At 40.9% G+C, this 23,520-nt stretch overlaps 1 protein-coding gene and 1 long non-coding RNA gene across 2 annotated transcripts in view; one reads left to right on the forward strand and one right to left on the reverse strand.

The window, feature by feature from the left end:
- LOC132371490 (uncharacterized) overlaps positions 1–23,520 on the reverse strand; it is a 95,481-nt gene that overhangs the window by 30,233 nt on the left and 41,728 nt on the right. The window contains exon 3 of the long non-coding RNA XR_009504864.1: positions 8,205–8,328. This is a non-coding gene — a long non-coding RNA (uncharacterized LOC132371490). The remainder of the gene's footprint in view (positions 1–8,204; positions 8,329–23,520) is intronic.
- SPMIP4 (sperm microtubule inner protein 4) overlaps positions 12,090–23,520 on the forward strand; it is a 37,331-nt gene continuing 25,900 nt past the window's right edge. The window contains exons 1-2 of the mRNA XM_059932751.1: positions 12,090–12,223; positions 19,503–19,679. Coding sequence (XP_059788734.1) covers positions 12,090–12,223; positions 19,503–19,679 — 311 coding nt within the window. The remainder of the gene's footprint in view (positions 12,224–19,502; positions 19,680–23,520) is intronic.

Consider the following 23,520-nt stretch of genomic DNA (forward strand, 5'->3'; position numbering starts at 1 on the left):
CCCTTATCAGATATATTGTTTGCAAATATTATATTTTCTCCCATTCCATAGGTTGCCTTTTCATTTTGTTGATCATTTCTTTTGCTGTGCAGAAGCTTTTTAGTTTGATGTAGTTCCACTTATTTTTGCTTTTGTTGCTTGTGCTTTTGGTGTTATCCAAAATTGTTTCCAAGACCAATGTCAAGGAGCTTTGCGCTGTAGGCTGGGCTCTGTTGTGGGGTCCTCTCAGTGTGGCACTGTGCCAGACAGGGAGGGGCAACGTGGTCAGAGTGTAGTTGCTCCTCTTACCCTTCTAATATGATTCTTCTCAGTCTCTGTGGACACAGGGGTGCTTCAGCCTCACCCCCAGGTTCTGGGTATCTTCACAACAGTGTCTTATCTATGGATAGTTGTACTAGTTGGGCTTCTTGTGAAGGGAATTGATGTTGGGAATGACCAATGTCACTATCTTGATTATAACAGTCTTTCTGCCTGTGTTTAATTTAAGTAAATGATATGGTGCTTTAGATCTCATTCTGTTTCTTACTTTTCAACATTTTTTTTCTTTTCTAACTATGCATGGTATGATATGTATAGTTAGGAAAGTAGAAACCAAACTAGGCATTTCAGCAGAGGGAATTTAATGTAGGAAATTGATTACACAGATGTTAGAGGCCTGAATGAGCTAAAGGAGACTAGAAAAAAAAAACAAAAAAAAAAACCAATGACAGTGAGCAGTTACACCCCTAGGGCTGGGGAAACAGAGGAAAAAAGTAAGAGTATCAAATACTGGAAGCTCAAAGGAAACCCACAGATCTTGGACTCAGAACACTAGCAGGCGGGGGTTGTGGGGGGGGGGGTGGTCTCAGCCACATAGCAAGACTCTAGGAGGCCTAGAAGAGGACAGCTGCTAGGAGCATGAGAGCTGAAGAGAGATTCTGGACATTGAACTGTGCTGGCGAGACACTGGCGTTCAGGCCCAGCTAGAGTGGACAGATTCTGGTAAACATTCTGGCCATTCAGTTGAGACCCTTTTTTAAAAGGCCACGCTCTAGGAGTGGGGACAAAACTGGAAAAGGCTCACCCTAACAAAGTCTAAAACCAAGCCTCAAAAAACTTAAGGTAATATGCTGGTAATTTAATAAAGCAGATGCGGAAATGACTCATAAATTAGAGCCAATGGGTATAAAATAAACTGTGGTCAAGATGTTTTAAATAAACTAGACTTCTAGTTTCAACTCTGACATGTAAAGACCTTAGAAGTTCCTACTCCTGTCCTTACAAAAAAAAGTCTGAACTAAAAACGAATGACTTTTCTTGGACCCATCAGAGAATTGAGGTCACAGGGAAAACCATCATCCTAAAACCTGAAGACACAGACAAATACAAAAAACTATAGCTGAGTTCTGCTTACCTGGAGCAGAAGCTATTGGTGCCATAAACTGGTGGTAATACTTAAACAATAATTGTGATGAGTTTCTGGAAGCTGAGTGTGGATTAGCAAGAGAGTGAAAAACTTCTTGAGGCTGCAGTCTTAGAGGGTTTTATCTTTTGTGAATTTTGTCTCTAGGAACCCCACCAGGTTTTCATGATAAAGAGTCAAGAAAGATTCCCTCCTGGCTCTGACCAGGGTAGGGGAAAAGTAGTCATTTAAAAATATGCCCAGGGTGTTCTCCGTAACAAATGCTTACTACTCCTTAGGAGGAAAGAATTTACCAGAGCCTTATCCCACCTGGAGTGGGGGGGTGGGGGGGAGGGGACTTGTAAAGGCCACAGTCCAGGAACACAAGCCCACTATAAGACTGAGATTTTATCATAATATTATAGAACACTTCCCCTCCTCCACACCTTACCACCACATCAACAAGTTCTAGTATAATAATAGCAGATAACATCTGAAAGAGCTGCAAGGTGTAGATTCTATTTAAGAAGGAGTTCTTAGGGAAACCCAAAGTCAATAGGGGAGACAAAATCAAGGACACTAGAGGAATTTGAAGCCTCTAGTACCTACAGCTATAGCACAGAGGACTCCAGCTAAGGTCTGGTTATTGATAAATCCATTAGCTGGAATTTCCTGATTGACCTTTTCAAGCCAGGGATACAAGGAATTGGGATAACATTCTGTGAAGGTCCATCCCATCCTAAAAGGGTCTTTTCTAAAAGCCTTGCAAAGAGGAGTCAGCCCGTTTGTATTTCCCTTGGGTGCATGGGGACAGATCATATTTAGAAAAGAATGTGGGGGAGTGAAGACTGTACAATTGACCAAGGTAGAGGTGTTTAGTATGACTGGGGAAAGATTGAAATAAAGTATGGGAACACTTGGTCATAATAGCCTGATAGGTAACAAACATAGGCTTATGGGTATAGTCAGCAATAACACTTGCGATTAAAGAGAAATTGGTTACAGATAAGACCAAGGGATGTTCAACCTCATGAACAGATCAGAGTTTCTGGTGACAGATCCAACAGTCAGAAAGGTTTCTCCTTTTTGCGATAGATTGGGAAATGCATTGGAATAAGAGCATTATCTTTCTCTAAGAAGAGAGGGAGAAAATAAGGTAAGAAGCAATGGTGAGAAAAGGATATACAGGCCTGGTCCAGTCATCTTGTGAAAGCTGTTTCCTTCAGCTCTTGTCTGCTTTGATTCTTGGAAACCTTCAGTTTGAGTTCATCAGTTGGTGTGCAGGTCCAGTCAGGGTTTAGGGCTTTCTTTTGGGTGGTGGTGAGCAGGGGGGCAGGGGGTCAGCTTTCTTTGGATGAGACACATGGATCCAGGAGTCAACTCCTTGAAGTCTGGCAGCACAAGAATTGATCAGTAACACTTGATAAGACCCTTTCCATTGTGGCTGAAAAGAGTCTTTTTTTTTTTTTTTAATTTTTTTTTTAACATCTTCATTGGAGTATATTGAAGAGAGTCTTAATGGATATGTCTTTTCCAATAAACAAAATCTCCAGGCCACAAAGTATGGTGTTTTGAGGTCTTCATCTCCTGGGAGCACACCGTGGAAAGATTGCTCTACTAAAGCATGGTTATTTTCAATGGACGAAATACTGCAGTATATACTTTGTAATACTGAAGTATACCTCCTTTTATTAGCTGTGGATCAAAGGAAGCGGGAGCTAGATGCATGAGGCACCCAGCAATTATTTCACCCATGGTGAGAGTTTATGAGTTCCAGTCGGGGTGGATCTGAGATTTAGAAGGACCAACAGCAATACTTTTGCCTGAGGTAGTTGGAGCGTTCCCACAAATTTTGCCAATTGAGTATTGATGGTGCCATTTGTTCCTTCGACTGGTCCTGAAGACTGAGGATGATATGCACTGGGAAAATGCTATAGGACTGGCTAAAGAGCACAGACTTGCTGTAATATTTAACTAGTAAAATAGGTTCCCCAGTTGCTATGGAGTTCAGGAGGGGTTCCCCAGGTAGAGGTAAACTTCTCTAATAGCATTTTAGCCACTAAGAGGCAGTAGCTTATTTACATGGAAAGGCTTTGACCCAGTAGGAAAACAAACAAACCATGACTAAAACATATTTTAATGTTTAAAATAAAACATATATTTATACCCATGAGACAGGGGAAGTTGTATAAAATCCATCTGCCAAAACTCGAATAGTCTATTGGGCAATTTAAAGTGTTTGGGGGGGCTTCCCTGGTGGAGCAGTGGTTGGGAATCTGCCTGCCAATGCAGGGGACACGGGTTCAAGCCCTGGTCTGGGAAGATCCCACATGCCGCAGAGCAACTGGGCCCGTGAGCCACAAGTGCTGAGCCTGCGCCTCTGGAGCTTCTGCTCCGCAGCAAGAGAGGCCACGACAGTGAGAGGCCCGCGCACCGCGATGAAGAGTGGCCCCCGCTTGCCGCAACTAGAGAAAGCCCTCACACAGAAACGAAGATCCAACACAGCCAAAAATAAATAAATAAGTAAAAATAAATTAAAGTAACTTTCATCTTTAAAAAATAAATAAATAAAGTGTTTGGGGGCAGTGCAGACAGTTTCCCAGGAATGTATTTTGGACAGATGGGACAAGAAAAGTAGACACTTTGTGCAGCCTTATTAATATTTCCTCACCAGTATTGATTCATAAACATTATTATTTTATCCAAAGACCAATGGTTTAATGCATGTAAAGTTATCAGTAATGGGAATTTTAGAGTCTCTGGTAAGACCAGATTATTTGGCCCAAACCAGAGTTCTCTCTTTTTATAGAACGAAGTTATTAGATTTCCAGTATTGTTTTTTCCTTTTCTGAAGCCAATTGTTGGGCACCTCTAGTCAATTTTTCCAGATTATTATTTGGGGGAAACACCACTTTGGACCATGTCAGAGGTTTGATTGTTGGTCTTTTGAGAGCAGCATTCTTGGCAGAAATATCCGTGGCATGCTTTCCTTTTGCCTCCAGGGAGTTGAGTTTGGAATGCCCAGGGACCTTAATAATAGCCAAAGCAGCTGGTAGGAGTATGGCATCTAATAAATTTTGGACACAAGAGCCATTTTAAATTTTATTCTCATTAGAAGTAAGGAAACCTTGCTGTTTCCATAGCATTCCAAAGTCATGGGCAAGCCCAAAGGCATACTATCAGTATAAACGTTTGCAGTTTTGCCCTTAGCTAAAGTGCAAACCCGAGTAAGAGCATATAATTCAGCCTATTGGGCCAAGGTAGCCAAAGGCAAAGGTGCTGCCTCAATAACTTCAAAAGGAGTTGCGATTGCATATCCAGCACAAAATTTACCATTTTCATCCTTTAAATAAGAACCATCAGTAAACCATGAAAACTCAGCCTTAGGGGAGTTTCCTGTAAATCATCACGAGGGATCAAAATGTTATCTATCAAAGTCAAACAGTCATGAGGTGTATCGTCTGCAGAGGAGGGAAGAAGGGTGGCAGAGTTAAAGCTATTACAGCAAGAAAGCTATGTGGGGTACAGTTAGCAAATGGATTTTTGTAGGAGGTGAGATAACTGGCTGAAAGGTGTTAAGTGTGATGAGAATTCAGGAGGGTTTCTACTGTATGGAGTACAAAGATCAAGATCGTTAGAGGGGATCCCATGACTATTCTTCAGTAGCCTTAACTAAAAGGATGGGGCTGGAATGGCTCTGAGGCCAGGGGTATCCACATGCCACAGAGTCTACCTGCTGACTGTAGTACCCTATGGGGCAATGGTGATACTCATGTTTGGGGGTAAGTACTCCAAGAGTGTTTCCCTCCTCATATATGAAGAGGAAATAGTGAAGTTGATGATTAGGGTGTCCAAGGAAAGAAGGATTATCAAGCTTTCCCTTAAGGTATTAAAAGCTAGGTCATCCTGATTTTCCCAAGTAATCGGGTCAGGTTTGGTGTTCCTTAGTAAGGCATAAAAAGGCTGGGTCATGAGAGAAAAGCTCAGAAACCAGTTCCCATAGTAGCCAGCCAACCCAAGAAAACTTTGTAGTTGACATCCAATTTGGGGTTTTGGTAAGTTCCAGATGCCATGAAGCCTATCTGGATCCAGGTGCAGCCCTTGTTCTGAGATCAGGTGCCTGAAATAACTTGGGTTGGAACAAACTGCAGTTTATCCTTAGAAAGGTTATGCCCCTTTGAGGCTAAAAGCTTTAACAGGTGGATGCTGTCTTCCTGTGAGGAGACCTGAGAAGGAGAGCAGAGAAGCAAGTCTACATATTGCAATAAAATAGCCTCTCGGAAATTTTGTATTATCTAAATCTGTTTTTAAGGTTTGTGAGAAGTAAGAACAACTCTCAGTAGAACCCTAGTGCATTACTGTCCAGGTGTATTGTTGTTCTTCCCAAATAAAGGCAAATAGATATTGACTAGCTTTATCCACAGGGATGCTAAAGAAGATGTTACATAAATCAATCATGGTAAAAAAAAAAAATTTGCTTTCGATGGGTATGGAGGCTAATAAAATATGGGGATTAGGAACAATAGGGTGATAAGGGAAGACAACACTGTTTATGACTCAGAAGTTTTGGACCATTCTCCACCCTCCACCACTGGATGTCTTTGCAGGTAAAATAGGGATGTTGCAGGGCCTAGTACAGAAAATAACGAGGCCCTGGGTCTTTTAGTCTTCTATTATCAACTTAATGCCCTGGAGGGTCTCTTTATTTACAGAGTATTGACTGATTCTGGGGAGAGGCTTTGAGGAATCTATTTGTACCCTAATGGGAGAGGCACTGGGGATTCTGAAAATATCAGTTGAAGATTTTGCCCATAAGGAGGGTGGTAGCTGATCCATTAGGGACAAATGATTAGTGTCCTTAGAATTAGCTCTAGTGCTGCCAGAGACAGAGCAAATAAAAGATGTTAAAGGGTCAGCTGATTCACCCAGTCAGCTATTTTGGCTGTTATCAAATTCTAGAATTATTTCCTTCTTTTAGGAAAAAGAAATTCCAGGATGATATTTTTCTAAGAAATCTTGGCCCAATAAATGAATAGGGGCAGAGGAACTAAAGAGAAAAGGGTGATTATCTCTTAGAGGGCTTAAACAAAAGGGGATGGGTTTAGTAACAGAAATCTGTTGAGATTTATTTGAGATCCCCACTATTTGAACCATTTTAGTATTCCAGGGGAGGGGCTGTTTAATAACAGTGGGTTGAGCACCAAGGGTGTAGCTCCAGTTCAATAAGGACAGAGAGAGGTTCATTCCTAATCTGGAGAGTAGTTTCTCCAAGTCAATTAAGGGGGAAAATTGAGAGGAAAAACCTGTAATTCCTCGCAGTCCCATCACTGGGAGTTAAGAGAGCATGGGAAAGGCTGGTTAGAGGGTTGAAGGTACCTGGAGTGCTTAAGCTTATAAGTCTTTCTTCCAGTGTCCTGGCTTTTTGCAATAATGGCAAAGACTGGGAAGGTTTTGTTTTTGTTTACAAGCCTCCATTTGCTGGAGTTGAAAACTGAGGATTTTAGTGGTCTTCCTTTTAGTTGAATCATCTAGGGTGTGGGCAAGCTAGTTTGCTAAATTAACTAAATCTGGAATGGACATAGTTTCTCATTCCATCCTGGTCCTTTCAACTAGAAGAGAAAGATCCTGGTTCAGCCCGTTACTGAACACAGAGTTAAAGGTTACCCAAGTGGGTTCAACATTCAGAGGAAGACCAGAATTTTCTTTAAAGACAATTTAGAGCCAGGTATGATAGTCATACACAGGCTCACTGGGTTTCTGGGTACAAGCCTGAACTTTATTCCAATCGACTCGCTTTGGGAAAGCCCTAGGAATTGCCAAATGGAGTCACCTGGTGATTCCCTGAGCCTGATCATATGATAAAAAAGCAACAGCAAGGGTTTGTCTGCAGGTCTCAGGACCATCCCAATTAGTAGTTTCATCCAGTGTTGGGCCTGGCCTTCGCCAACAAGCACCTGAACTAGCTGATGTAAGTCAGAGAAACCAGAAACCAAAAGTAAGTTTGAATGACTATATTACATTCCTCAGCAATCCTGTGGGGATCCTCACTTACTCTGAGAAAAATCTTTGACTATGGCACATAGTTCAGCTTTAGTCCAGGGAACATAAGAAATTAAGGGTTTAGCATTTGGATCCTCAGAGGGTCTGATTTTAAAGGGGCAGGTTTTAATAGGTTCAGGAGAGGGGGAGAGAAGCAGAGGTTCAGAGAAATAGGGAAGTTCAGTGAGAGAATTAGAATGAGGAAACAAAGGTATACAGGAGGGGGGATGGTGCAGAAGGAAAAGAAGAATATGGTGCTGAAGACGAAGAGGAGTAAAAGAGGCCTCAGAAGACTTTCATTTTTTTTGCAATTGTTTGTTTGCCTTAGTTAATTCAGAAATGATATTTTGTAAAGAGGCAATTTCAGAGTACTGAATGCATTTGGAAGCCTCCAGGTACCAATTAAAATACACATCCTATTCGGTTTGTTTAATTTTAGAGCCATGGTCTATTTAGTTCTGAGAAAAACAAGTTTGAAGAGGTCGAAAGTTTCCAAAAGTGACCCCTGGAGTTATAAACTATTTTTGGTTAAGTTGGTCCACTTAGTTAAAAATATGCAAAAGAAAGGACCATAGTTTTTGAACATACAATCAGCCGTGGTCCCAGAAGGAGGACTCTTGAGAGAATTTAGAGAATTGGGATCCCATACTTCAAAACCAGAGGTCCAGAAAACAAATGAGTACTCACCAAAAGGGCAATGCCTTCACAAAAACAAAAACAGATCTCAAATAAAGTTGGAGAGCTCAATCAAAAGGAGGGAGTTTGAATCTGAGAGGAGACTTACCGAACCAAAAGGAAGTGGGGAGCACAAGAGGATCAAGGAGGTACCGTGCATGATTCCAGGGATCATTAATTCTTCAGGGGTTCATCTCCTTCAGATCCCCCTTCTGACACCAAGTAATGTTAACCTTTAAAATAAAAAGGTAACGGTTTAGCCAGCAAAATCAAGTTTATTTGGGAACAGCATGTGATTGCAGTTTGGGCCATGGAAACTATGGCAAACCACAGTTTGCAGAACAAAGGAAGGAGTGCTCTTTTATAGAGGAAAATAGGAAGTTGGGAGGGGTTGTTTGTTTAAAAGCTCACTGGAGGAGAGAGATTTCAGGGTTGTAGCAGTTTCTCATCGGTTGGGTTATTTCTAGGCAAGAAGAAAATCTTCCTTCTTCCTGCTGTAAATTAAGCTTCTTCTGGCTGGGATGTGTAAACTAAGCTGTGATGAGAGGTATGTGTGTGAAAGCTCCCCCTTACGGTTTCCCAACTCCATTTTGAATGAGGTTTTCCTTTATTCATTTTCAAAATATATATATATATCAAGTCATTATGCTGTACACTTTAAACTTATACAGTACTATATGTCAATTATATCAATAAAACTGGAAAAAAGATCAAAATAAAAATATTCATATCTGGGACTTCCCTGGTGGTCCTGTGGTTAAGACTGTGCCTTCCAATGCAGGGGGTGCAGGTTTGATCCCTGGTCAGGGAGCTAAGATCCCACATACCTCGTGGCCAAAAAACCAAGACACAAAACAGAAGCAATATTGTAACAAATTCAATAAAGACTTTAAAAATGGTCCACCTTAAAAAAAAAAATTCATATCTGCCAATAGGTACTAAGTCCCTCAAAACCTTATTTTATTCATTATCAAATTCCACTTGGTTAACTTTTAAAAAGGTTATAGACTATAATTCATGCTTTACGTTATTATATATTTCCTGCATATTCCTTTCTTAAAGGTTAAAGGTCTGGCTTTAGTAGTTTGGGATTTCTGTCAACTCAAACACAATATTCTATGCATACATTTTTTTTCATTTCCAAATTTCATCTTCCGTGCTGTAAGGATTACTAGTGATGCAAAAAAGCAAACAAGAAATACATTAAGGTAAATGAGGTAGTGAAAGAGAGGTCAACATGGCAGGAGAAGTATCAATAGAAAGGGGATTTGAGCCTACTGACCCCAATGGTGGCCACGACATATATAAGAAGTCAATCATTTTGAGCACACCTGGATAGGAGGCTACTATGTGTTGCTGGGGGGTCACCTACACATCACCTGATGGCTGAGGCAGTGTGAATTGAATCATAAAAGCCTACATTAAGGAGTGTTGGTCAAATAGAACCAATCCTGACATCCCTAAGCATCTTCCAGATGTAGAGGCATTTCCAAAGGAAACAATTGTTTCACAAAGATCTGGCAACAAATATTTTCTTGCCTGTAAATTTTATTTGAAAATAACAAAGGTAAAAGTAATTACATTTTCCTACCCTTTATACTCACTTGACTGAAAATAAAATTTCAAACGCACTACAACCTGGAGGCTATCACCACATATCCTGGTCAGTCAACCTGAAGTTGCTTCAACTTCCCTCGTATCACAACCATCCACATTCATACTAACACGTGGCTAGTGACGCAGCTTCATCAGATATCCCCGACTGAATCTATTACACTGAGTTATTACCTTCCAGGAAGAATCAAGCCATGAGGAAACTGGATGAAGGTCAAGCATGGGAAAACGTGGAGTATGGAAAGTACTGGGAGGCTAGGTATATAAAACGGGCTGGGCTGGCAAGATAATTTCATGGGAGACCCTGAAAACACAAAGCAGCAAAAAGGTTAGGGTGAACTTCTAGGAGAAATTTTTGAAAACCAAAAAAAATATGTTAAAGGGGTAAAAGAGAAAGTCAAACTTCGCCTAATTCACAAGTCTACCTCCAGAAAAATCTACTCTTCCAGGCTTAGTGGCTGATAAGTACAGGAGTCGGGGAGAGGTGCAGGGACTAAGAAACAGACCAGAAATACAAAATTACCACTTTGCGTCCTCTAACATACCACTCTTTCTCTCACGTCAGCTAACACTCACCTAGAAGGCACAGCACAAAATCGATACTCACTGGCGGGCTGATTTAAAACAGGCAGAGAACGGCTCTGTTACACCTCTCTTCTCAGAGGGGCTCACTCCTGCCCCCAGCTTCTCCTGCGTTCCCTCAGGATCAGTGCCAGCCTCTCACCAAAAGGTAACCTTCCCACACCCGGGTCCTCCTCAAGGGCCCTGTTCTCGGCCTTCAGAGAATCTCAGGGTCCTGTAGGTGCAGGAAGGTGGTGCGCACTCGTTTCTTTGGAGAGGATCTGGCAGGGAGGTGGGGGTAACTGAGGTAATGGGCGAGGTCTTTGGGGATTGGGTAGGGCAACCGCAGGCCAACTGCCCATTTGCCCTGTCCGCACCCAACCAGGGGAGGAAGAGCCATGGCTCTGCCTGGCGCAATCCAGGGGCTGCACGTGCTCAGTCCTGCGGCAGCCACCCTCGAGTAGGCCGCACTGTTCCCCACCGGGGCGGGGGTGTGGGTAAGGAACACGGATGAGTCAGAGGCTCCTACCTCACCAGAGTCTCGCTGGCCCTGCACTCGTCCACCACCCAGTGCACAGGAGAGAACGCCCTGGCCGGGAGCAGCGCTGGGACAATGAGCCCTCGAAGGAGCGCTTGACGCGGCCTGCAGAGGGCGCCGGGGGGCGGGGCAGGGCCAGGGGCGATGCAAGGGGCGGGGCCCAGGGCCTGGGGCAGCCGAAGAGCCCGTTTCGCCCTGAACTGGGAGTCTAGTCCTCTTTCCCCACCTTCCGTCCGGCTTCCAATTCCTACGGGTCCCAGAGCTCGTGGGCTGGCTTCTTCCGAAAACTCTAAGAGCTAACCGCCGCCCCTGCCCGCCTCCTCGAAGCCCGCCGCCCCGCAAGAATGCATTACCTAATGCCACGGTCACGGTCGCCGTCACAGGCACCCTCAACCCCACCCCTGGCCTGCCTGCGGTCCCCCTCTCTCCTTCACCCGCACCTGCACGCAAGCTCCCCCGGGCCGCAGGTGCGGACGACGGCGTAATTCCACGCCCCGCTGAGGCCCGCCAACTCTGGGGAGGGGAAGAGGAGGCGTTGTCGCCTGCGGTTCCCAGGCTGATGTCCCAGGTGCATCCGAACCCCCGAGGCACCGCTGGGCGGGGCGCTGATGATTGGCCCTGGAGGCTAGGCCTCAGCGGTCCTAGCCAAGGTGCATCTTTGGCTTTCCCCGTCCAAGTCCCAGGAAGGGGTGGGATTCTCACTTTGGGGTCCCGCTCATACTGCACCACTGATTCTCCACCTCTCTGCAAAGAACTTCTCGTTCAGAATCCCTGAAGGTTTTAGAAGCACAGCTGTTGATTCCGTTGGATGATGAGTTTCCCTGCTTTTTAAAAAGACCTGGGCGGGCGGGGGGCGGGGGGCGGGGATCAGCTGAATTTTCTTGAATAGTTACGCTTAAACTTGAGGCAAGACTGGAATGTCAGTCGATGTCTGCGAGGTAGAGGCCTTATATGGGCCCACATGTCATCCACCTAGTGTTGAGACTCTACTTTAGAACATCTTCCACTTTGTGGATTTGTTTCAGTTGAAACTCATTTCCATAGAACTTAAGTTGCTATTTATTACTGCCATGACACCCCACGGTCCATAGATAGGGCCCTCCCTGAGGAAGGAAGCCCATGATTTCTATGCAGCGTTGGGTTGAACAATTTAGCAGTACAAAGCTCATTTCCTGCCTGCCCTGAGGGAGGGTCAGTGTGATAGCAACCAAGTCAGTTGACTCCCTAACCAAGTGTGCCCTCCTTTTCTTTTTCCAGATTGTGCCTTTTTAGCCAAGAAGCATGGAAGTGTTTCATGGCAGGCCCTACTGCTGCAGGGAGCTTGAAGGAGCTGACATACCGTCAGACACCTTTTACTCTAACGAATTGCACACCCCACTACAAACAGCTGCTCGCCCAGCTGCCTCAGAGGACAGGTAAAACAAAAACCAGAGAAAGCAAACAACTAAGAAGGGTTTTAATATATTAGTGTATTTTTGTTATGTGAGAAAAAGCATTTAAGGTTATGGGCCTCTTCTGTTTATCACATCATAGGGAAGGCATAACCTGACAATTAACTAAAAACCTTGAAGTGCCCACATCTGTTAGGAACTTGGCAAGAAGTAAAAAGTTAGTGTGTATTTTTAAAAGGCAAACATCAAATTCATCTACCACGTTCTAGAACTCTAGAATGATCAGTTCCTTCATTTGTAAGTTAATGTTTTAATCAAACTTTTTTTATTTTATAAAGAGTAGTAGAGTGGGTTCTTATCATCTGCTAATATCATTTGCTCAGAAATACTCCTAGAATCTGTTATTCAGAGTTGCTATCTAAACTTCTGCTTTACCAAATTTCCTGTAACACATTAATTGCAGATTATGTTTAAAATTGCATCTAACATATACTGAGTGATTGCTGTGTGTTGGCACTGTACCAAATGCTTTGTATGTAGTAATTCTTTTAATCCTCACAACAGCCCTATAAGTACTATTCTTACCCCCATTTTACATATGGAGGAACAGGTACAAACAAGTAATTTTCCAAGATCTTAGTGCCAGCTTTTTTGTCTTGGATTTATTTGAATCATTTTAAGAAAAAAAAAAATCTCAAAATCCTTGGTGAAAAATAGCCTGTGTAATTGTTTTCTTGCTTTTGCTTGTTTGTCTGTTTTATAATTTCACTTGTTCAAATCTCTCATCTAAGAAGTCTTTCTCACTTAAGAAAGTGGTCAAAAGTTACGAACACCCAGTTATGAAATAAATAAGTTATGGGGAGGTAACATACAGCATGGTGACTATAGTTAATAATACTGCATTGTATATTTGAGAGTTGCTAAGAGAAAAGATCTTAAAAGTTCTCATCATTAGAAAAAACTCTATGTATAGTGATGGATGGACTTATTGTGGTGATCATTTTGCAATATATACAAATATTGGATCATTATGTTGTACACCTGAAATTAATATAATGTTATACATCAATTGTTTTTTAAAAAAGAATTCGTTTCTTAACAAATCAGACAAGTCACCTGGCTTCAGTTTAAACACTTCCAAAATGGGACATCACTACCACATTAATGCACCTGATTGTTAGATCATTTTCTTTCTACTAAGAATATTTCCTCCTTCCATCTGCTGACCCTGGTTCTTCCCTCTAAAGCCATGCAAAATAAGAATAATCTGTTATCTTCAGGATAGCAGCCCTCAAAGGTTTAAAGATTCTTTTGGCTGTCTCTAAGTTCTCTTTGCCAGACGAACACTGGTTCTCAACAGACTTTACTCTTTCTTCTTGCATCGAGGCTTTCACTGTCTTGATCAGACTTCCATGGATCTACTCCAATTTGTAAACATACTCTTTATATGAAAAAATAAAAAGATAGCTTTTCCCCCTAATCAAAAACTAACACATTTCCATGTAAATAATATAGAAATCATGGAAGTCCACAAAGAAAACAAATTTTCCATTTTTCCAACCAAAGGAAAAATTATGAAATTAAAGCACAAGGAAGAAAACCTCTGTACTTCCTTTATCCAGAAACAATAACCGTTGTTAATATCTCAATATGTGTCCTCTCCAGTTTTTAAATTTAAAGATCATATTCAACATATTTTCTGCAAACTGCTATTTTCACTTAATGAAAAGAAATATTTTCATATTTGTGGGAAAGAGGGCTCAGCTCACTTCTACTGACTCAGTCCCTGCTGCACCTGCTGTTACCTGATTCCCAAAAGTGGCTGTGAGCCCTAAATGCCTACTCAGCTCCGAGGACCATCAGATTAGACAGGGCTTCCCTGGAGTCAGAGGAAACCCTTAGCAGATCGTGTGTGATCTGGGGATGGGCAGTTGTCCCTGGATCAAAAGCAGCAATGTGAGGTTTTATATTTGGCCAAAAGGGATCTGAGTAGAAATTTAGCGCTGCCATGTCTGATTGAACTCACTATGCCCTCAAAAGCACTCGTATAGGCGTTTCACTGAAATTTTGATCCCCTCTACCTAAGTGGTCCTATGGTTGGTTAGTAATTGGCTCCAAAACCCTTTAACTGGCATGAAATCTAAGAGAAACATCTTTGAGAAAATATTGCTTTTCATTAACTAACTACAAAATTAAACACAGCATATATTCAATTACCTATAAACTATAATAAGGTATTATTTGAAGCAATATCTAGGTACAACCATGTTCCTACCTCCTAATAAATAAAATTTGCTTTCCATTTTATTCCATGTGAACTTTTTCCTTTCATAGTCCCCAAATGGGAAAGCCAGGATGATCATGTATTCTCAGAACCCCTCCATTTAACTTCCTTTTAAAAAGCAGCTGGGCAGCTTACAGAAATAGAAGTTCTCTTTTCTCACAGTGGTATTCCTCTGAACTGCTCTGGAAAATGTCATCAGGGTAATATTGGCAACTCTGCCCTATCAATGCTGAGGCTTACTTCTTACAGACCAGGTTCAGGGTCTGTAGCTCCCAGCTCAAACCTCAAGGTATCTCAAAAACAAAACAAAACAATGAAAAACAAAATCTCCTAGCTTTTAGGGATTATCTTCATAATGGTAAGGATGAACGTGAGTCCTAGAATGTGTTAGCTCTCAGCAGCTTTATTTTCTAAACATGGATGTACTTAAAAGGATGATTTTTTTAAAATATTATAATGTATTTTGAACTAACTTGGCAATTTTACAGAGATGCAAAATTATTTCCTCACATCCACCTATTTTTTTTTTCTTTCCAGAATAGGCAACACAGTCTAACTCCATTGTTACCCAGCATTGGTCTGACAACTGGGCACATCAAAATCACATGAGGAGTGTTCTGAAAATACAGATTCCCAGGCTCTATCTGTAGATATTATGATTCACTGGGTCTGAGTTGGGTCTAGGGAATCTGCATTTTTAGAAGTTTTTCAGCTTATTATGAGAACCGCTGGGCTAGCAGAAAGCACTGTAAACAAGAAGAAAACCAGGATTGCAGTTCTGGCTTACCCAGTGACCGAGGGCAAATTAATCTTTGTACTTCAGTTACTTTCTTCACTGGTATATTTTGGAACAATTATATTAGTCACTATTATGTATAATTACTTGCTCTCCTTTAAAAATATTAATAAGCAGGTGGTATTCTTTTATATTTCTTCCATTGAAAATTTAAGAATGGCAGGTACAGATACTCAAAATCACAGACGCCTATCTCCTTTTTCCATTCAGTTGACATCTCCTTACCTCTAGCAAGTTCCCTAGTCCATTAGGAAAATAAACATCAATTAAGGAAGTGTCTTGAGAATTGCTTAAGATTAAATATAAGTTCCCATTTTTGTTTCTGGCTTCATCCCATTGCTTTCTGATTCCTGAATTTTTTTTTTTTGACTGTTAGATTCCTGTCTAAAAATGTTTGTTCTAGGCTTTCCTTTAATCATGCCTTCCAGTAATTACTGGCCAAATTCAGCCCCTCTGAGTCAAAATTCTGTACAGTCACTCCAAAGCAAGATATTGGTTCATCCATAGGGAATGTATGTTTCTCAAAAACAAGTAAACATTAATTTTATGTGGCTAAAGATTGCAGCACTAATAATTTATTGTTATTTGCTTTGGAGACATGTATCATTTAAGCTATGAAGTTATTTAATCCTAAAACTTCAATATTTAATTTAATTAGTTCCTTCTATAAATTCTGTTAATATTAAAGCTAGGGCGGGGCAGGGAATGTAAGACCCTAAAATGAAAGAGAAATACGACTTATTTTTGCTTTGCCTTTTATTTTAAATGGTTTCCTGCAACTTACTGGCTTTAGATGAATGCCAACCCAAATGACTGATTAACATATGCTACTGGCTCATCTTCCTTGGCTAGTGTAATATATGAGGGTCAGATGCTGAGAAATTAACTCATCTAATTTAAATGTAACTTTTAAAAACTTAGATATTAAAGCTTAGGTTGTCATTAATCAAACGTGTTTAAATATTTTTTGCTTGTCATGCCCCCCAAACCGTGGCTGTTGATCACAGTCATAGATCATACCTCAGAGGTCTGAGAACTGAATCCTGCATCCCTTCTACAGCACCCCAAACCAGTGGTCACCAGATTCTCCTTCACTAGCTAATGCAGCGGTTGACAGACTTCTTCTGTAAAGGACCAGATAGTAAATATTTCAGGCGCTATAGTCTCGGTCAAACTACTCAGCTCTGCTGTTGTAGGGTGAAAACAGCCATAGACAGTAGCCAGTATATAAATGAATGGTCATGGCTGCATTCCAATAAAATTTTACTTACAAAAATGGCAGTAGGTTGGATTTGGCCTGTGGGCCATAATTTGCCAATGCCTATCTAGTGCAACCCCTGTCTAGTGACTTTATGAGCTAATGCATTCCACATATAAGACAGTCCCAAGTGTTATTCCTTCATTTCATTCAGCAAATATGTACAGGGGGATTACATTAAGCCAAGCGCTATCCTGGTACAAAGAAGAAAGCAGCTCTACAGTCCACACCTCTCTCTCTGAGCTCCCTTCCCATGTTTCTAACTGGCTCCCCATTGCTAAGATGGTATAGTCCAAAGGGCCTATAAGGCTGTGCAGGATATTGTCCTTGTCTTCCTCTCTTGCTTCCCCTCTCACACAGCTCTACTGATATAACCCAAAATTCAACTCTGTCTTCTCAGCCCTTAAGATCCAGATAAGTTCCACTCAAATCTTTATTCCATGCCTTCTGGAAATCCAAAGCCTTCCTCAAAATTTATCCAAATTCCCGGGATGAGGGTGGGGGGTTGGTCATTACTGACTTTGGGTTACTGGTTCCACCTGTACTGATTCTGTTCAACAACGTTTTGACCCAGGTGTGAAACTCAGTAATTTTTTAGGTTCCTCCAAAGACCCCATCCACACAGAGCACTTGTGAGCCTGGTAAATTTCACTAATCAGTTAGGGGTCAAAAGGAAAAATCATATCACACCATACAATACATAACTAAAAGCCCCTTATTAGCCATAGCTTCTGTATTTTTAAAATTTCTTTAGCCCAGCTGTCACCAGAGTTCTCTCACTGGCTTTTCACCCAATGCAATCCCTTACCATCCTGCTGGCTTCTTTTCTTCCTCTCCCTTTACTTCCCTTTCCTCTCATCCTCCTCTCTCGAGAGCAAAAAACCAAATCCCTTCCACTGCAGAGCAGCTTAACAAATCTTGGGTTGCTTGAGTCGTTAGCAACACCCGTACTTGCAGAGTCTCTGTCTCTTTACCAAGCGACCTAACAAAATATTTTATAAAACAAGCAAGTCCTTCCCCAAGAAGGATTCTGGAGCCAACACTGTCAGGAATTTTCAGTTCCATAACCTTTCTAACCTCTAGGCCTTTTTACATGTTATTCCCCCCTGCCTAGGGTATTCCCTTTCTTGCACCTAGATAAGTCCTACTCATCCTTTAGAACTCATCCTAGACAATGATTCCCACAAGAATCCTTCCTCCAGAAGGGAATCCTGTTGGTCTTGCATATATATGTACAGGAGGTATCCCAGACCACTTAAATCTAAGTTCAAGTCATGGACAGGTGCAAACTTGGGCAGAAGACGAGAGAGCTGGTTTATTCCTGACTCTCTTTTAACATGAGAGGGAAGCCTTTTAAGGTCCCAGCTTATTGCGGAGATGGTGTCCTTTCAGTTCCTCACCTGGCTGATTTCTGTGCTCCTCACCCTGCAAAACCCTTAAAACAAAAATTCGCCAGAATCGGCACTGCCCTAAGGGCAAAAGTGGCTTCTGTGCTTGTTTACCTCTCTGGATTTCTGTTTTTCCTCTTATGGAGCCCTGGTATCCCTTTCTGTCTTATTAACAATGAGTTATTTTTAAGAAGATGCTTTTCTTTTTTTTCTTTTCAGCATTTTGTTTTGTTTTGTCTTCTTCCAGCAAATCAAAACAGTCTAATAAAAAGAGAATTCAACTTCTCCAAGAAAATTTAACCCAAAGTACAATTGGTTCCCTTTCTAAGATTATCATGTCATTGTCTGCTCTCTAGGAAAACCACCTAGTCAATGAATATTTGTTGAGCACCATATATTTGCAAGGTACTATACTATATCCTGGGGATTCCGTGGTGAGTGTGCCAGAGTCCTTGTCTACAATGACTTGTCCTCTTTTTGCTGTGCTGTGGAAACTGTGATGAATCAATGTTCTTTGTTCTCTAGAACACTGTACTGTTCATCTTTTGGTGATAGATTGCCGGTTTATTATAAAAGGATATAACTTAAGAACAGCCAGATGGAAGAGATGCATAGGGCAAGGTATGTGGGAAGGGGTTCAGAACTTACATGAGGTCTGAGGGCTCCACTGCCCCCCCCATCTCCACATGTTCACCAACCCCAAAGCTGCTTTTTTAGCATTTTTAGTTATTTTCAGTGGGAAGGTTAGTCCAAATATTTCAGACTGCCATTAGTGGAAACTGGAAGACATTAAATCCTTCCTAATTAGGATGCAGATCTTTAGCCAGATAGTCTTAAGAGTTTTGTGAGGCCTTCTCCCTAGCCTGAAGCTTTCATTCTGTGTCATAAATTGCAGTCCAGGAAACAAATCAGTCTCTTTGGCCTTGCTCATTCACTCAGGCATGCATTCATTTAACAGACATCCACTGAGTACTTCCTGTAAAACATGGTTACAACAGTGAGTAAGTATCCTTGCCGTTTACTCCCTTGTTAAGAAAGAACAGAGAAAGTCATCTGAACTACCAGTTTTCAACATCAAAGTAGCCCTACCAGCCAAATTTAGGAAACTTCTATGTCTCCAACCTACTGAATGGTACAGTTGTAAAGGGTGGGACTATTGGAGACCTGTTTTCTATGGAAGGTAACTGTTGAACAGAGCAGTGCATCTAAAACTTTAGCATGCAAAAGAATCATCTGGAGGGCTTGTTTAAAACAGATTACAGGGCTCCACCCCCTCCCCCCAAATTCTGATTCCTAGGTCTGGGATGGAGCCTGAGAATATGTATTTCTGACCAGCTCCTTCTCACTGTATCCTCACACGGTAGAAGGGCCTAGCAAGCCCTCAGGAGTCTCTCTTACAAGAGCGTTAGTCCCATTCATGAGGTCTCCTCATGACCTAGGCACTTCCTGAAGGTCCCACCTTCTTATACCATCACACTGGGCATTAGGATTTAAACATATAAATTTGGGGGGACACAAACATTCAGACCATAGCATTCCACGCTGAAGCTATTTCAAAAGTCTCTCTTTTTTCCCAGGTATCAGGAATTAAGGGAGTCACTCCAACGATGTAGGCTTCCGTGGGGCACTGAAAGGGAATATGGTGGCATAATACCCGTTTCACTCCCTGAGGAACACAGGCCAAAATGTGAACCTCCTTGTGTCATGGGCAAAGGACACCAGCGTTATGGATTTGGTGGAGAAACCTGGCCAAGGTAAATAAACTTTCAGTCCCTCACACAGAGGTCATTATTATTCGATTATCTATATTTCTATTGTGAGTCCTTTGTTAACTTAAATCTACTTCCAAATTTTTACTATTTATGAAAAGACACAGATGGGAACACTAATTATAAAATTTCTAATTGTGAAGTCAATAAAAAGTATCTGTTATAAATGTCTTTGCTTTCCTTAGAGATGTTTAAGTATGTGATCAGAAATTTTGATTAATTTAATTCCCTTGCTAATCACATTTTATCTAAAACTAAATAGGAAGGCTCCTGAGAGAGATTAAATTAATTTTTTTTTTTGGCTTGAGCAAATAGCTGGCCTAATTTTACAGATGTTCTTGACTTTCTTTTTTTTAAATATTTTTTATTAATTAATTTATGTATTTGGCTGTATCGGGTCTTAGTTGTGGCTCGCGGGCTCAGTAGTTGCCCCGCAGCATGTGGGATCTTAGTTCCCCGACCAGGGATGGAACCCATGTCCCCTGCATTGTAAGGCAGATTCTTAACCACTGGACCACCAGGGAAGTCACCCAGATGTTCTTAACTTTTGATTTCTAATTTGTTTATCAATTAGAATCTACTGGGCATTGTTTTCAAGTATTAAAATATTTCAGTCATCATTTATAAGTCTTAAAGTTACCCTTTCAGCAACTTTATTCAAAGTACAGGTTAAAACTGAAGAGAAAGCACAAAAAAAATTTGAGCAGTAAATTAGATGTCACATTTACTACTAAGAAGTATGAAATTTACTCAAAGCAAAATCCATCGAAACTTCTCCACACAGAGCCTGGTTATTCCTGCTTTATCCAATCCTGGTTACCCAGTGTACTAACAATCTAGCTAACTAGATTAAAAGAAATAAATCAGGAAAGACAAGCCGCAGCTAGAGAGAAAAACAGTAACAATAGGGACATGTGGCAGCCTTATGAAAGCCTCAATAAACCAATAAAAAGTAGACAAATGAAAAGTCCAATTGGAAAGATGCAAATATTGACACATTATAGATAGGACTTCAAGTTCATTAATTCATCCAACAGATTTGTTTAAGCCCCCACTCTCATGGAACTTACTTTCTAATATAATATAGATTTATGGTATCTTTGTAAAGCAGATATTGTTATCCTGGTTTTACAATAAATAGAGACCCAAGAGATTCATTACCTCTCCTTGCGTCAGACAACTATGAAGTTTCAGAATAGGGATTTGAGTCCAGATTTATTTAACTCCATATCCCACATTCTTTTCATCTATGCATTCATTCGCTTATTCTAGCTATTCATTTATTCAGTAATTTGAGTATAGCAAGCATTGGTCTAGAGATTAGGGGTATAGCTCCTTATACCCCCTAAGGGTATAAGGACAGCCCTGGTCCCCAAAATTTGTATATTAAAAAAATGCACAATATTCTAAAAGAATTAGAAGTATACTCACAGAATTCCAGTGTGTAAAAAGAAAGCAAAAGACTAGCTTCTTAAGGGAAACCCAGCTTGAAAGCAGAGGTTTGTGTTTAGTATCTTATTGAATGCAGCCCTAGGATACTGGGAGAGAAAATATTTGTTCCAATTAAAATGTCAGCCATCCCTGATTCAGAAATGCAGGTTAATGTATTCGGATTCTCTTCACACCCTTTTATGTTAAATGTTATCATTTTGGCATATTTATCTCTTAAAAATATATCTAAGACAAAGTATAAATATCGTCTGATACAATGTAACTCACTTGGCAAACAACCACACAATAGGTTTTATCTTATTTCCTAACAGGGAATAACTTCTATCACAATATTTTTCTTTTTCCCCAAGAAGAGCCTTTTAAACAAACTAACAGAGTATTTTTCAGTTCTCTGATGGGTCAAGCCTCATCTGGCCCATGTAAAAGCTTGTCCTCATAACCACACCCTGTCACCTTCCCCGGAGGAGATTTTTAGTGGGTGTTGTGATACAACTCACCCCACTACCCGTGGGGAATAGGATCACAGAATATCCCACTCCTATTGCCTAAAAAATGAAACAAATACAAAATTTACCAGCAGCCCCCGAACAATAAAAGGATGCCATAAAATTATGCCATTAATTTTAATGTGCCAAGGAAAGATAATTCTGTGTAGTTTATTCCAGTTCCTAAGTGTTTCTCAAGATGGCATTTTGGGCAGGGCAGTTCTTTGTCCCACACATTGCAAGATATTTAGCATCTTTGGCCCTTTACCTATAAATACCCGGTAGCATCTTGCATTCATTGTGACAACCAAAATGAAACCACCCACACATATTTTCAAACTCTCCCTGTAAGTGTTGGGAGTACAGGGGGAAGCCACACTGTTGGTTGAGAGGCATTATACCTAACCCCACCCCTACATTCCAAATGCATATTGAGGCAAGGTAAGTCTACAAAATATGCTAATTCTCCAATTTGAAGAGATTAAAAGATTGAGTAGATAATCCTATTAGAAAAGACAAAAAGCCTCAAGAGTAGAAGCCCCTATTTTAAAACAGCAGGATTTTAAGAGAGATGAAGTTCTGCAGAACGTGTGCTCTTCCGGAATGCAGTGATGACTTCAGGGAATGAGCAGAAGCCCTGGGTATGGGCACTTCCCTGACTGGGAGGACTGGGGATTTTCCCCCGTAGAGGGAAAATTATTATTGTAGAACAAGTGTTGTATAATAATGTTATAAACCCTGGCAAAGTACAGATTATATAAACAACCAAAATGGGGAGATCAGGGAAAGGAAACAGAAGCAAGTGAAACTGGGTTTATCATCTTATCTTTCATGCCTGAGAGTCAATATTATCTAAAAAATGATGATTCCAATATCCTAAATGTTTCAAAAACTTTTTCTTAAATTTCTAAAATATCTGTATAAAATTATATCTATGTAATAAAGAGATATTTATCTATAGTTCAGGAATTCCTTCAGGTTTACCTTTTCATCTGTTAGATGCTAATAAAATTAAAAATTTTTAGGGTATTCCCTGGTGGTCCAGTGGTTAGGACTCCATGCTGTCACTGCTGAGGGCCCAGGTTCAATCCCTGTCGGGGAACTAATAATCCCGTAATCCACATGGCACGGCCAGAAAACAAAAAAAAAAAATGTAATTTTCTTTTAGAAATTGCATGAACTTTGATCCAATTCTTGAAACTTTAGTTCTGACTAGAGCTGTCCATCTCTCTGTTCTTTACTTCTTTACATCTATTTTTTAGAGAAATATCTAGAATCATGTTCTACATGAGGTTACTTGTGCTTTTTTTGTACTTACTGAAATGTTTATAATAAGGATGTGCCATTTCCATAAAAATAAGAAAATATCTTTTTTAAACAGCAGCATTAATCAAGAACTTTTATATACCACACATTGTGCTAAGTGTCTTATAGACATTATCTCATTTAGACCAAATTACATTTGCTTTTTTAAAGTTCATGTTTCTAATAAAACTACTTTTGTTCTTTTTTTTTTAAATATTTTTTTCTGCCCCTTTCTCTCACTCCTCTTTTTTTTTTAATGAATTTTTTAAATTTATTTATTTATTTATTTATTTATTTATGGCTGCGTGGGTGTTCGTTGCTGCTTGTGGGCTTTCTCTAGCGGCGAGCAGGGGCTACTCTTTGTTGCAGGGCGCGGGCTTCTCATTTTGGTGACTTCTCTTGTTGCAGAGCACGAGCTCTAGGCGTGCGGGCTTCAGTAGTTGTGGCACGCGGGCTCAGTAGTTGTGGCTCGTGAGCTCTAGAGCACAGGCTCAGTAATTGTGGCTCACGGGCTTAGTTGCTCCGCGGCATGTGCGATCTTCCCAGACCAGGGCTCGAAACTGTGTCCCCTGCATTGGCAGGCA

Source organism: Balaenoptera ricei, chromosome 9 (genome assembly GCF_028023285.1).
Source record: "Balaenoptera ricei isolate mBalRic1 chromosome 9, mBalRic1.hap2, whole genome shotgun sequence".
NCBI lineage: Eukaryota > Metazoa > Chordata > Mammalia > Artiodactyla > Balaenopteridae > Balaenoptera > Balaenoptera ricei.